This window comes from Hyperoodon ampullatus (assembly GCF_949752795.1).
Source record: "Hyperoodon ampullatus genome assembly, chromosome: 1".
Taxonomy (NCBI): Eukaryota; Metazoa; Chordata; class Mammalia; order Artiodactyla; family Ziphiidae; genus Hyperoodon; species Hyperoodon ampullatus.
Genome location: NC_136914.1, coordinates 177,922,408 through 177,935,011, shown reverse-complemented (window position 1 = coordinate 177,935,011; position 12,604 = coordinate 177,922,408). Strand labels below are relative to the sequence as shown.

General features: G+C 44.9%; 1 protein-coding gene across 3 annotated transcripts in view; it reads right to left on the bottom strand.

Annotated features, from left to right (window-relative positions):
• Window positions 1-9,787, bottom strand: part of LOC307060006 (recombining binding protein suppressor of hairless) — a gene marked incomplete at its 5' end in the record, with an annotated part of 114,164 nt that extends 104,377 nt beyond the window's left edge. For 2 of the 3 annotated variants that reach the window (XM_079714323.1, XM_079714324.1), the window contains one exon: window positions 9,729-9,787. In XM_079714323.1, coding sequence (XP_079570449.1) covers window positions 9,729-9,787 — 59 coding nt within the window. Of the gene's footprint in view, window positions 1-9,495; window positions 9,579-9,728 lie in introns of those variants that run through there. The other variant, XM_079714322.1, reaches the window with a different exon arrangement.
• Between the last annotated feature and the right edge of the window lie 2,817 nt (window positions 9,788-12,604).

The window sequence follows — 12,604 nt, the reverse complement described above, 5'->3', positions numbered from 1 at the left end:
CACAGTACACCAGAATATAAATAAGAGAATACAGAATCGTGTCCCGTATCCCTACAGACCACACTTCATCATCATCTTTCATTAAATCCAGGAACAAACAAATTCCCAATCTTCTCCTTTAAAGCAATCCACAAAGTCTTAAGAAAAAACAAGGCCTAAAGTCTAAGCACCAGGCTTCACTTTAAATACACTCAGAGATGGGTAATTTAGTCACTGGGAATTTTAACTGAGCTTCATTTCAGCTCCTTTTTACAGGACATATTCTAATGCCATTACACTTTTCTGTTTTTCAATACTCTGAGGTTTCTATTTGCTATATGTTTCATATCCCACTTCAAAAAGTATAGTCCAGAACTGGCAGAAAGCTAAACAATAATCCAGGGGGTCAGTTTATCAGTGGGCTCTACATACAAAAGCCAATCTATGCTAAATTTCAGCTTTATCACTTAGACTAAGTGCCACCTAGTGGCAAGTACTGTATTTTATTAAATCCATTCAAGTCATGTTCATCCAGCAAGTACAAACTGGCCAATAGCAGTTGCTCCACAATTATGCAACAAAAGTAAAATATTGACCCAGTCTTTACGAAGCTTGCTGATAGATTAGATAAATGGATATAGACAGAAGAAAAAAAAAGATAATACAGGTATATTTACACAATTGCAGAAAAATTTTAAATGTTATATCAGAAGCATGCAAAAATATTCAGTATTTATTTAAAAGAAACAAACACTGTTATGTAGGTTCTCTTACACCTGTTCACCTCACTCAGACTTTCCCACCTGCAAATACTTCATCACCCAGGTTTCAATCGTTCAGTGTCCCCCCCACCCCATCCCACCTTCTCTTCCATGCTTCTCCCCACCCCCATCTAACATCCTTTAAATTCTATTCCAGAAAGGGGGAAGACGAGAACCTATTTTTTGAGCACCTACTACTCCCAGAACTGAGTTAGGCATTTTATATCCTGTATCTCATTTAATCCTCATATCGATACCATGAAGTATTATTTTCTCCCACTTTTTAGACAAGGGCAAGACTTAGATTTTTTTTTTTTTTTTTTTTTTTTTGTGGTATGCGGGCCTCTCACTGTTGTGGCCTCTCCCGCTGCGGAGCACAGGCTCCGGACGCGCCCGCTCAGCGGCCATGGCCCACGGGCCCAGCCGCTCCGCGGCATGTGGGATCCCCCCAGACCGGGGCACGAACCCGTGTCCCCTGCATCGGCAGGCGGACTCTCAACCACTGCGCCACCAGGGAAGCCCAAGACTTAGATTAAGTGACATGCTCACAGCCACAGATTTTATCTACTGCATCGATTCCAAAGCTCCCTATACCACCCTGCCCCCAAAAAGAAACAAACAAGCTGCTTTGTTCCTTCCATTCCTAGGCTTTCCAAGATCAGACTCTGCTCATATATATTTCTCTTATGTTCTCCATCAACTCCAATCTATTTTACACTACAACTGACCCTCGAGCAGCACTGGTCCACCTATATGAAGATTTTTTTCAGTAATGAATACTAAGTACCACGTGACTCAGGCTCGTTGAATCTGAGGATGGGGAACCATGGGTACAGAGGAACCTCAGGTACCTGAAGGTCCTACTACAAGCTATTTGCCCTAACCCACCCCCCACACACACCTGTGTTATTCAAGTGTCAACTGTATCTACACCCAGCCGCACCTCTTCAAAACTCGGTCAGTGCCCCCCCATCCCTGTTTGATATTCAAATCCTTGGCTTAGCACTCAAGGTCCTCTAAGAGGCCCCAACCACTTTTCTAGCTTTATTTTCTACCACTCCCTATGATCTCTCCTCTCGAATTAAAAGATAATCATTTGGGGCTTCCCTGGTGGCACAGTGGTTGAGAGTCTGCCTGCTGATGCAGGGGACACGGGTTCATGCCCCAGTCTGGGAAGATCCCACAGGCCACGGGGCAGCGGGGCCCGTGAGCCATGGCCACTGAGCCTGCGCGTCCAGAGCCTGTGCTCCACAACGGGAGAGGCCACAACAGTGAGAGGCCCGCGTACCGCAAAAAAAATAAATAAATAAAAGATAATCATTTGCACCCATGTTCCCATCAACATTATACATCTGTTATACACATAAAATCAATCTCCCTTATTATCTGTGTACTTTCCACTAAATTATGAGCTTCACTGGACCATTTTTTAGCCATCTTCAAAAGGTTTTATACAGAGGTCTTATACCTACTAAGTGCTCAATAACTTTAATAAATACATTACTAAAACAATTATAAAGAACCACTAAAGCATGGTTATACTCTTCATTTCCCTTAACCACTCCTTCATGTCTGGGGATCTCAATGTTTCTACCTCTTCCACCTGGTGTATGGATCAGGAGCTCTGTACAGAACTACATAATTTTTTCCATGAAAAAGTTCCTCATACTCAAACCAAAAGTTAAATGATTTGAAAAAGTATACTGGAAACAATGGAGACAATAAAAAGTTCAGTGGTTGCAGGATGGGATAAGGGAGGAGAGAGCAGTGAACAGGCAGAGCACAGAGGACTTTCTAGGGCAATGAAACTACTGTTTGATACTACAACGGCACATACATTTGTAGATACATTATACATTTGTCCAAACCCACAGAATGTACACCAAGAGTGAACCCTAACGTAAACTATGGACTTGGGGAGATAATAATGCGTCAGTGTAAGTTCATCAGTTATAACAAACGTACCACTCTGTTGGGGGATGTTGGTAATACAGGAGGCTATTTGGGGGGAGGCAAGGAGTACACAGGAAATATCTGTACCTTCCCCTCAATTTTGCTGTGAAACTAAAACTGCTCTAAAAAATAAGTTCCAATCTAAAAAAAAGGAATTCCCTGGCGGTCCAGTTGCTAGGACTCGGTGCTTTCACTGCTGGGGCCCGGGTTTGATCCCTTGCCGAGGAACTAAGATCCTTCAAGCCGTGTGGCACGACCAAAAAAAAAAGTATTCTGGATAAAAAAGCAAGATCTTAGTAGATCTGCAGTTTTCCATAAATGGAATACCACTGTTCCAAAAGAAGTTGTTTAAAGAAAACATATATAACACTGATTCTCTATTTTATAAGGCAACTGATATTGCAGTTATATAACACAATCTTTACAACACTAGTAAAAAATAACAGGGTTTCATAAAGTGATGACATTTTTCCTAGTTATATAAACTTTTTATGAGAAACTATTCTTATTCATTTACAACTCTATCATCTAATTAACAGTGCACAAAAAACATTAGTTCTAAGGCCAAATTAAAAATATGGAATATAGATGAGACTTCCCTGGTGGTCCAGTGGATAGGACTCCGCACTCCCAATGCAGGGGGCCAGGGTTCGATCCCGGGTCAGGGAACTAGATCCTGCATGCGTGCCGCAACTAAGAGTCCACACGCCACAACTACAGATCCAGCCTGCCGCAACTAAGACCTGGCGCAGCCACAATTCATTCATTAATTAAAATACTGAATATAGAAAAGCAAGCACGGGAGGGGAATTAAAAAAGGTCAACTTGATTTTCTAGTGTATTCCAACTCACATCCAATCAGCACAGCATCTTCATTGCAAGGCTTTTGCAACTTAGGATACCCAAGATGCAGTGGTTTCTTTCTTTTCGTTTTTGTAAACTTAAATAATTTAAATATTCCAAAAACTGCTATGAACTTACTAACGTGACTGAAAAGCTGTCATGCTTATCACTCTTCATTGTCTCAACACAACAAACCTACACAAATATTTATACAGATAAGTAATTACTACCAATTATACAAACCAAGCCAGAGTGCCTCAATGCTTGCTTTTTCCCCAGTAGTAAGTTGTGTTCAGGAAATGCATTACCCTTTTCACACCATTAGGATATCATTTCACTCCCTGAAGCAGAATCAGGCCTGATGAGACATAAGTGACATCATGATGTTGTACCAGGCCTAACGGGCATCCAGAACTATGGGCAAGGTGTCCTGAGGATGGTAGCAGCTGGGCATTTAACATTCCTACATCATTATGGCTGTCCAAGCAGAGAAGAGAGCAGCAAGAAGCAGACCCCAAAAAGTTGGGGGTGACTCAATGACAACATGTGTGGTCAAGCAGTAATATATCAAATATGTCTGCTCAAAATGCCAAGGCATATATTCAAAGGGCTGCAGTCCTCTGCACTAAATACACTGCTGCCTTCCTAAGACATGAGCCACAAACCACAGGTTGCAATATAAGAACAATATAAGCAAGTTCATCTTGAATCCTGCCTGTGAAAGGTTACCAAAAGAAACTGATTATTAAAATTAAAGTATTTGTATACAGTGCTTTACTATTTACAAATCACTTACACATCCATGGTTTTGACACACATTTTACCTTATTTGATAGTCACAATGTGTCCAGCAGATAAACACAACAAAATTATCATTACTTATTTTATAGAGGTAGAAACTGAAGCTTAAAGAAATTATCTATAAGTAATCTGTCCACAAAACCTGAGCCTTCCTGAAGATTATAAACTTCTTACTTGGTTCAATCGTGTGGATCCCCCAAAAAAGCAGCCTACAGTGTCTTAAGGTTTAATGCATGTCCCTATGCATCTAAGAAGTACTTAAAACACTTAAAAATAATGAAACCTTTTGAAAAACACTGAATAGTCAACCATACAAAAAACAAAATATGATATTTAAGCTTGTCAGTTTGTACAAACAATACACTACTTTCTAAAAATCCAAAGGAACTTTTGCCTAAGAATTTTACTACAACGTTGTCAGGGGCTGTAAGACTGTCTTTGACTGAAAATATCAATTCCTTTGGGTACTTCAGCAATTAAATACACTATAGAATCAATATATTCCCTGTACACGTCAAATTCTGCTTACACGAACCATGTTGCATCATGGTTTCAAAGTTCTCTGAATCCTGTGTTCAAAAAACTTTTTACTGAGTCCCCATCATGTTTTAGACACTCTTCTAAGAAAAGATAATTTTTTTTAACGTTATCTGTCATCAAGTGACCAACAGCCTTTGGGTATGACAGACAATTACAATTCAGTATGACACTTCCAAGTGAATTATACCCAGTCCTTTAAGAACACAACGGGAGGGGTAACTGAACCCAGCCTGGTGGATCAGGGTAGAATATCCTCAGACCAAAATCTTGAATAATAACCTACCTAACACCAGCACTTTTCAAGCACAGGGATACATTAAACTGTGGAGCCCATACAAGGAACTCCAAGTTCTTGAATATGGCTGGAGAACTGAATATGAAGGGAGAGAAAGGCAAAAACAGTTCAGCTGGAGAAAAGGTAAATGAAATAGTTATAGAGGACCCTATATGCCGTGCTAGCTAACATTTTTTGAGCACTTGCTATATGCCAGGCATCCTCAAATGTTCTCTTGCATTTAATCCTCACAGAGAACCACCGAGCTAAGAATAATTACCTTGCAACTGATGGAGGAGGCAAGGAGAGGTTAGATCGTTTGTCAATCTTATAGAGGTTTTAAGTGGCAGAGACAGAACTGGAACCCAGTTCAGATTAAATCCTAAAAGTGAGCTCATAAACTCTCCACTCCGCTGCCTCTCTTAATGAAGGCTGCTAGGGGGAGCCATTGAAAGGTTTTTAAAGTAAGGAGTGAAGTGATCAGATTTGCTCTTTAGAAAGACTATGTGGAAGTTGGATAAAGGGGGTGAGTCTAGAAGCAGAAAGAGGAAGCTGCCAATGTCTGTAGTAATCCAGGTGAGAAACGATGAGAGCATGAATTGTGGCAGTGAGGATGAAGGAGACAGATTCAAGAGTTTTTCAGGAGGGAAAATCATCAGTTCTTAGTGATTAAACATAAAGAGTTAGTGTGAGAGAGAAAACCTGGCTTGGGGAACTATTGGGACATGACATAATCTACCAGGAATAGAGAAACAACTGGTTTTGTTTTTTCAATAAATATCTACAGAGTGTCTCCCAAATGCAAAACACTTTTCTAGGCCAAAGGTCAAGTCTGAAATTATGGTACTGGTTGTTAGAAAATATTGAGAGTAAATGACAAAGCATTAAAAAATATAAGGTATATTGAAAATTAGTCACTACTATTAACAGACTTGGCCTAGAGTCTAGTGAAAACATTTTGTGCTACCATTTAAAACAAAAGAGTACCACATGCAGAAAACAAATCAACAGAGGAAAGGCATCCCACAATTTTAAAATGTGTTATTACATTTGAGTTTGACAGATCTTCACTCTCTTACATAACACAAACACACACACACACACACCACCCTGTAATGTGTTTTACTTATCCCTCTCCCTCTTAAAAACAGTATCAATTTTATTACCCTAACTATAATACATATTTGGGGATTTTTCATCCCACTATCACCACTGTGATTTGCCAAGAACTTAGTTCATAACCTCCTACTTGATTTCCTATAAAATATGACCTACTTCACATTGGCTTAATTCAGTAACAATTCCTAGATTTTTTAACCACACCTTTCATCCAAGGATGCTCTCTGCAAATCCTAAGGCACAGCAATCCTGTGCAGATGTGGCAAGTTACTACAATTCCCATTTTACTACATAGTTAGGAAACTGGCCCAGGGGAAGTAGAGTAACTTGGAAATAATCACAAAGCCAGATGCCAAAAATAACAACTTGTAGCCAATCCATGAGAAAATACTGCCCCTAGCTGAAATAACATGAAATTTAGTATTAGGAGCAAACAAAATGTGAATAATGTTTTAAAGCCAAGTCCTGGGTTTTTAAAATATATTTTTAAAAATGACCGAATACTAAAGATTTGTAAGAACTTTCAAACACACCATTTTTTTCCCTAATACTTTATCCATCCAGAGCGCCAAAGATTATTTAATGAATTACATCTGGCAAGAGTAGCTTCCCTCCCACCCCCAAAACGTTTTTTATCTTAGCCACTTAAGACACTGATAGAAATCTGTGGGTATAGAATAGGTAAGTTTTAAACAAACCTATTTAAGAAGATATATTAGGAGTGAAAATACCCCAAGTGAGCCTCTTATATTTTTTCCTGAAAATATACCCTCTGCAGACCCATCTGCAATACGCATGGGCAATAAATTTAAAGCTTTAATAGTCAATACTCAAAATGAAAGTTTCCCAATTACAACTAATGCTGTAAGTTTCTAAATATGCTGCTATTTAATATAATTTAATAAAGGTAGCTTTATTTGGTCACGAAGTAAAGGTCTTACACGATTTAGAAACAAAAAGCACAACTTGATTTTTAAAAGTTGCTTTTATGAGGTTTGTGTGATCATTCTTATCTGCACACATCAGAGCAAAATACCTTCCATTATTACAAGGTATTTGCTTACAGTCAGAAACAACAGTGTGTGCTCAAGATTTTTCACCTTCAAAAAGAATGATTATGCCCTAGGAACAAGTAAGGAAGACAAATGATTATCAGTGGAATCCACTCATGGAACCCAGACTGCAAATTTTCACAGAAGCCTCACGTATCAATCGTGAAAGATGATTTTCCATTAATTAAAATTCAAACTAATTCATACTAATTCTAATCACAGCCTTAAAAACAAAATGCTTTCCTCTCCACCAACATTCCTCACACTTGTATATCCTCTACTAGTAGCAATTCATGTGGTTTACAAATGAAATGACACTCCAAGTGATTTTATGGATAACGTATCTTCTAAAAGTAGTGATCACCTAGTTGGGGCGGGGGTGTACCTCCTGAACAGTCTACTCAGCCTAGTAATACTGGTAAATCTAATACCTCTTATTCCAGCACCAGAATATCCAGGCCATTTAAACACATCATACCACCCTCCCCCAACTCCCACACCAAACTCCAAGCTTTTAACATTCCCATAACAATAAGCACTCTGAACAAATTAAAGCTCCTTTAACACTAGAGGTGCCTTTACCTTACTTAAAGACTATTACTTAAATGTCTTTTAATTGCATTTGATTAATGCATTCCACAAAGATTCCAGAAGCAGTATTCATCAACCCAAACTGCACTCTTAAGCGCTTTCCCCGTTTCAACTTCGAAGATGGGGCAGAAGAGCTGTCATAAATCTACGGAGCAAAAGCACATAACTGTAAACTATCGAAAAATTAAGAAAAAGTAAAATATTTATATCAAATTTCCAAGCAGGATGCCCTCCCTTTTTCCTTGCGAAACAGCAGTTACTGGTAAAATAACTGAACTCTTGAAAATGCTGAAATTCTCCACCTCAAGCCAACATTCACAAGTTTTTTAACACCAAATACTCAACTGCTATGCACGTACCAAATGAATATCATCGTAACAACTGAAACTATTCTCGCACACCAACAGAAAAAAAAACACCTTTCGTCTCTACAACACCCTCAGGTAACCCAGATGCAAAGCTACGACAGCTGCCCTTGGCCTAGGCCATCAGAAACCAAGGGGCGGGAGGGCGGGTACTGGGGGGCGGGGGGCGAATAACCAAGAGACCTTTTTCCAGGGCTACTGCTGCCAAGCAAAACAACCAGGGGCCCAAAGAGACCGCGAAGAAAACTGGAGACACTGTAATCCCGAGAGAAAGGGGTGGTGGGGAGGTGTGCACGCAATCCCGAGAGAAAAGGGTGCGGAGAGGAGGAGCGCTGAGAAGGAAACCAAGTATCCCCACGCATCTTTCAGTCGCACAAAAACAACAACAAACCCTCGGGTCTGTCTGTACTTAGGAGCACCAGATGCAGTCCCCGGGGCTGAGACATTTCAGCCGACAAACACCGTGGGTAGTGGATAAATCAACCGATGATGGAAGGTGAAGGGGGTACCAAGCGAATAAACCACTGGACGGGGGAGACAAAGCCTCCGGGGGTGATCAAGGACCAAGCAGAAAGGTGAGAGGGAAACGCAAGAGAGAAATAATGGGAGAAAAATTAGAAGAAAAACAGAAATCTGGTACCTGGGCTGTGGCAGGTCACTGAGCTACCGAATAGAGAGGGGCACAACAAAGGGGCACGGAAGGAAGGACAGCTGAGGGGAGGAGATGGAGAAGGGATGCGGGGCGCGACGGGTCGGACAAAGCGCCCAAGGAGGCGAAACAAAGGGCCGGGGGTAGAGAGTCGCGGGGGGCAGCGGGGAGAGACAAAGCGCCGGGGGCAACCGCCCGGCGAGAAGGCGACGACGGCCTCAAGGAACAAAGCTGCGCGGGGCCGGGAGGCAGGGCCCGCGAACGTCGGCGCGGAAGGCGCGCTGAGGGCACGGAGCCCGCGGGCCCCGCGCGCCGGGCCGCACTCACGCCCGCACCCGCCGGCCTCGCCGCCGTCGCCGCCCGCCCTCAAGCGCCGGAGCCCGAGCCACAGCAGCGCAGAGCAGACAGCGCACGGCCACACGCCGCCGCCGCGCTCGGCGCACGCTTCACCGCCCCCGCGGCCCCCGGACGCCAAGCGTGCCGCGGCCCTCGAACCCGCCGCCCGCCGCGGGCTACGAGACGCCCGCAACTTTCCCGGTTCCCAGCGCTCCGATTCCCCCAGACTTACCCTGTCACAACAGGCGCCATCTTCCACAAACTCTCGCCAAAACTCCAACCCTCGCGAGATTCCCCCTGACGCCTTCCCTGGTCCCTCTCCCCCGCCCCTTCCCTTTTTCCTCACTCCTCGATTCCACCCAGCCCCCGCGCTCCCTTTCCCCTCGCAGCAGCCGCGAAGAGCCAGACGCCTCGCGCCGCCAGCGGAGTAAGGGATACAGCTCACTGCCTTCCCTGGAAACCTACCCAAGAGATGGAGCATGCGCAGGCGGCTCCTCCGCGGGCGAGCCCTCCATCTGGTCCATGGGGAGCGCTCCGGTTATCCGGGTTTTGGGACGCGCCCTGAGGGACGTACGTGGAGACTGAGGAAAACCGGAGGGGATTACAACGGGGACGGAGAATGGAGGGGTCAGGAGGCGGGGCCGAGGGGAAGAGCGGAGGGGTCCTGGGAAAATCTGCCGCGTTTCACAGGCCTAGATGAAACACCTCCTCAAATGGGTGTTTTCCAAGTGGCTTCCCGCTCACTCTAGTTCCCAGCCCTTTTCATTCATTCAAACGTTCATTGGACGCCTCCATTATGGTAATGTCAGCGTTAGGTGCTGGAGCTACAAAGATGCCTGGAGTTCGGACGAGTGACAAACCAAGAATTATCTTAGTTCATTCGACCCCCTTGCTAACAGAGAGACAGACAATATTACAACGTGGTCCGACCCTCCAGAACTCTGTAAATGGACAACTTTTGCAGTTGAGCTCTATTAGAGCCTTAGCTTTCTTCTCCTTGGGTGTGAAATGAGGTCAGGCCAAGGCCTCTGGCAAAGACACCCCTACTGTGTCCACTTCGCATACACACGCCAGAGCACCGCGAAGCTTTCTCCAGAAGTGAAAACTGCGTTGTAATTGAAAGCCACCACTCCCCCACCCCGCACTCAACCAAAGGTTTTGCTTGGGCAGAGAGCTGCCTGTCGTGTAAATCTCCCTAGGACCTCATCGCAGCCCCCAGACTTGTGTGAACCCAGATGTATACGGGGACAGACTGACAAGGTCCTCCCGTGGGCCTGGCACAGTCGAGGACGCTGCTCGTTGCCCGAAGTGCATCTCAGACAATCTAAACCTGGAAGCCCCCGAGCAAACTTGGCCCGTCTGGGCACTTACTAGAAAGGTGCAGGACCGAGCCCTACCTCTTCCTCCCTACCTGCAGCACCCCTTTCTTCCCCCCACCCTTGCCCTTTCAATTCCTAGAGATTCCCAGATCCAGCACTGCCTCCCGCAGGGAGCCCCAAAACCCGGAGAACTGGAATCCAGAGCCCGAAACCTGCTGAAGGCGCTGCAGGATTGGCGCGGCACGAGCGAGCGGCACTGCGCATGTGCCCAATGCGGGCAGCCCAGTCTCACGCTACACCTCCTTCCCACCGCCTTCCACTACTCGATTCAGACACAACACGGGCCGTGGGAAATTTCTTAAACCTCGCGAGAACCCTCCCACTGTTGCCTATGCTTTAGCTCCAAATCTCGCGGAGCCCAGGAGGGACAGGTGTTTGTCTACAGCCGCTCCCGGCGCTGTTCGTGCCGCGCGTGCCCGGGCGGCGGGCGCGGGCGGGGTGGGAAGGGAGCGGCTCTTGGAGGAGGCGCGGGGGCGAGCTGGGGCGGGGGGTGCGCGCGTGGCTGGGAGCGCGGAGCGGAGCGCGGCTGGGAGCGCGGGGCGGGGGGCGGAGGGCGGCTGGGAGGGGCCCGACGTCTCGCACACACACGCTGCGTGACGCTTTGTGGAAGGAAAATGGGGGTGGTGGAGAGGCAGCTTCTGAAAGAAGAAGGGGAAGCCTGGAGATTAGAAACTCTTCCTGGTGTGGATGGTAAGAGGTCAGACTCTAGGGCAGGAGGAGCCCCAGGCCGGTCCCCGGGGAGGTTTCCTGTCGCCCTCCACGCGCCTGGTACTTTCCTAAAATGTTTTTGACGCCGTGCCCCCGGCCTCCGGGAGCTGACGGCCCCCAGTGTCGGGTTTGAGTCATGCCTCTGAGTCACCCAGTCTGGCCACCACTTTACTTGCTTTAAAACAAGTTCGGATTCCCTTAGCTACTCTCTTCTAGCGAACGGTTGTTTTCTTTCTGAGGTACCCGCTGGTCTCGCGAGTTGGGTAGGGAAAAATTCTGCTCTGTGCGCTCTTGCGTTGTAGACTTGCATAGATTCCGCCTCCCACTCAGGGACACACTTTAAAAATTTCTCCCCCTTGATCTCTTTTTAGCCTTTTGAAGTAATCCGTGTATATAAGTTTCTGTGGAGTTGTTTGTTTGTTTGTTTTTCCTTTCCCCTAACAACTTAAAATACTGGTTTTGCTTTCCTTCACCTTTTTATGTGTTTGTTGAAATATTCATTCCAAATTTTAGGTATTGTTTCATCAGATGCTTTAGTGACAGCTGTTTTAAGTGCATTCCTTCTTGGTTTATTTGTCCAGTGAATTCCGGTTTGCATTCTTCAACCAGGCACATTTCAGATTGCCTTGGTGTGGTTTCTGTAACCAGCCTAGCCTGGCATTGTCTAGGAACTGGTGTCTTGATGACATCGTAGAGCCACAAATGTAGAGTTGAATTGAGTTTTTTATTTTCGGAGAACAGTGAGTCCTTTAATAAGGGTTCATGTTCTGCTAGTTATGTAGTGGACAAGAAATCAAGTTTTTTAGTTGTTTTCAAGGTTAGTTGTGTGTGTGTGTGCGTGCATTTGCATATCCCTTTGATTAAGTATTTCACAAAAAGAAGATGCAAGAACATTTAATGCAGTATCTCAGTGCAAGGCTGACTTGGAATAGGCTAGCACCAGGAGAACGATGCCCATGGGCACACATTCCTTTGAGCCTTCATCCCAAGAAGGCATTTCAGTCATGGCCGTGTCTAGGTCATTAATTGCATCTGGAACCATGGCGATCGGAGAGCCCCAGCCACAGAGAGCCACAAGTCAAATCACAACTCACCTTCACCCTAATACCTGCTCTACCTGCATTCTTTCCCCATCCCAGTAAATAATTCCATTCTTCCACTTATTTAAGCCAAGAACCTTGGAATCATTCTCACCTCCTTTCCATCTCACATCCAACATCCAATCTAACAAAATCTTGCTGGGTCCACCATCAA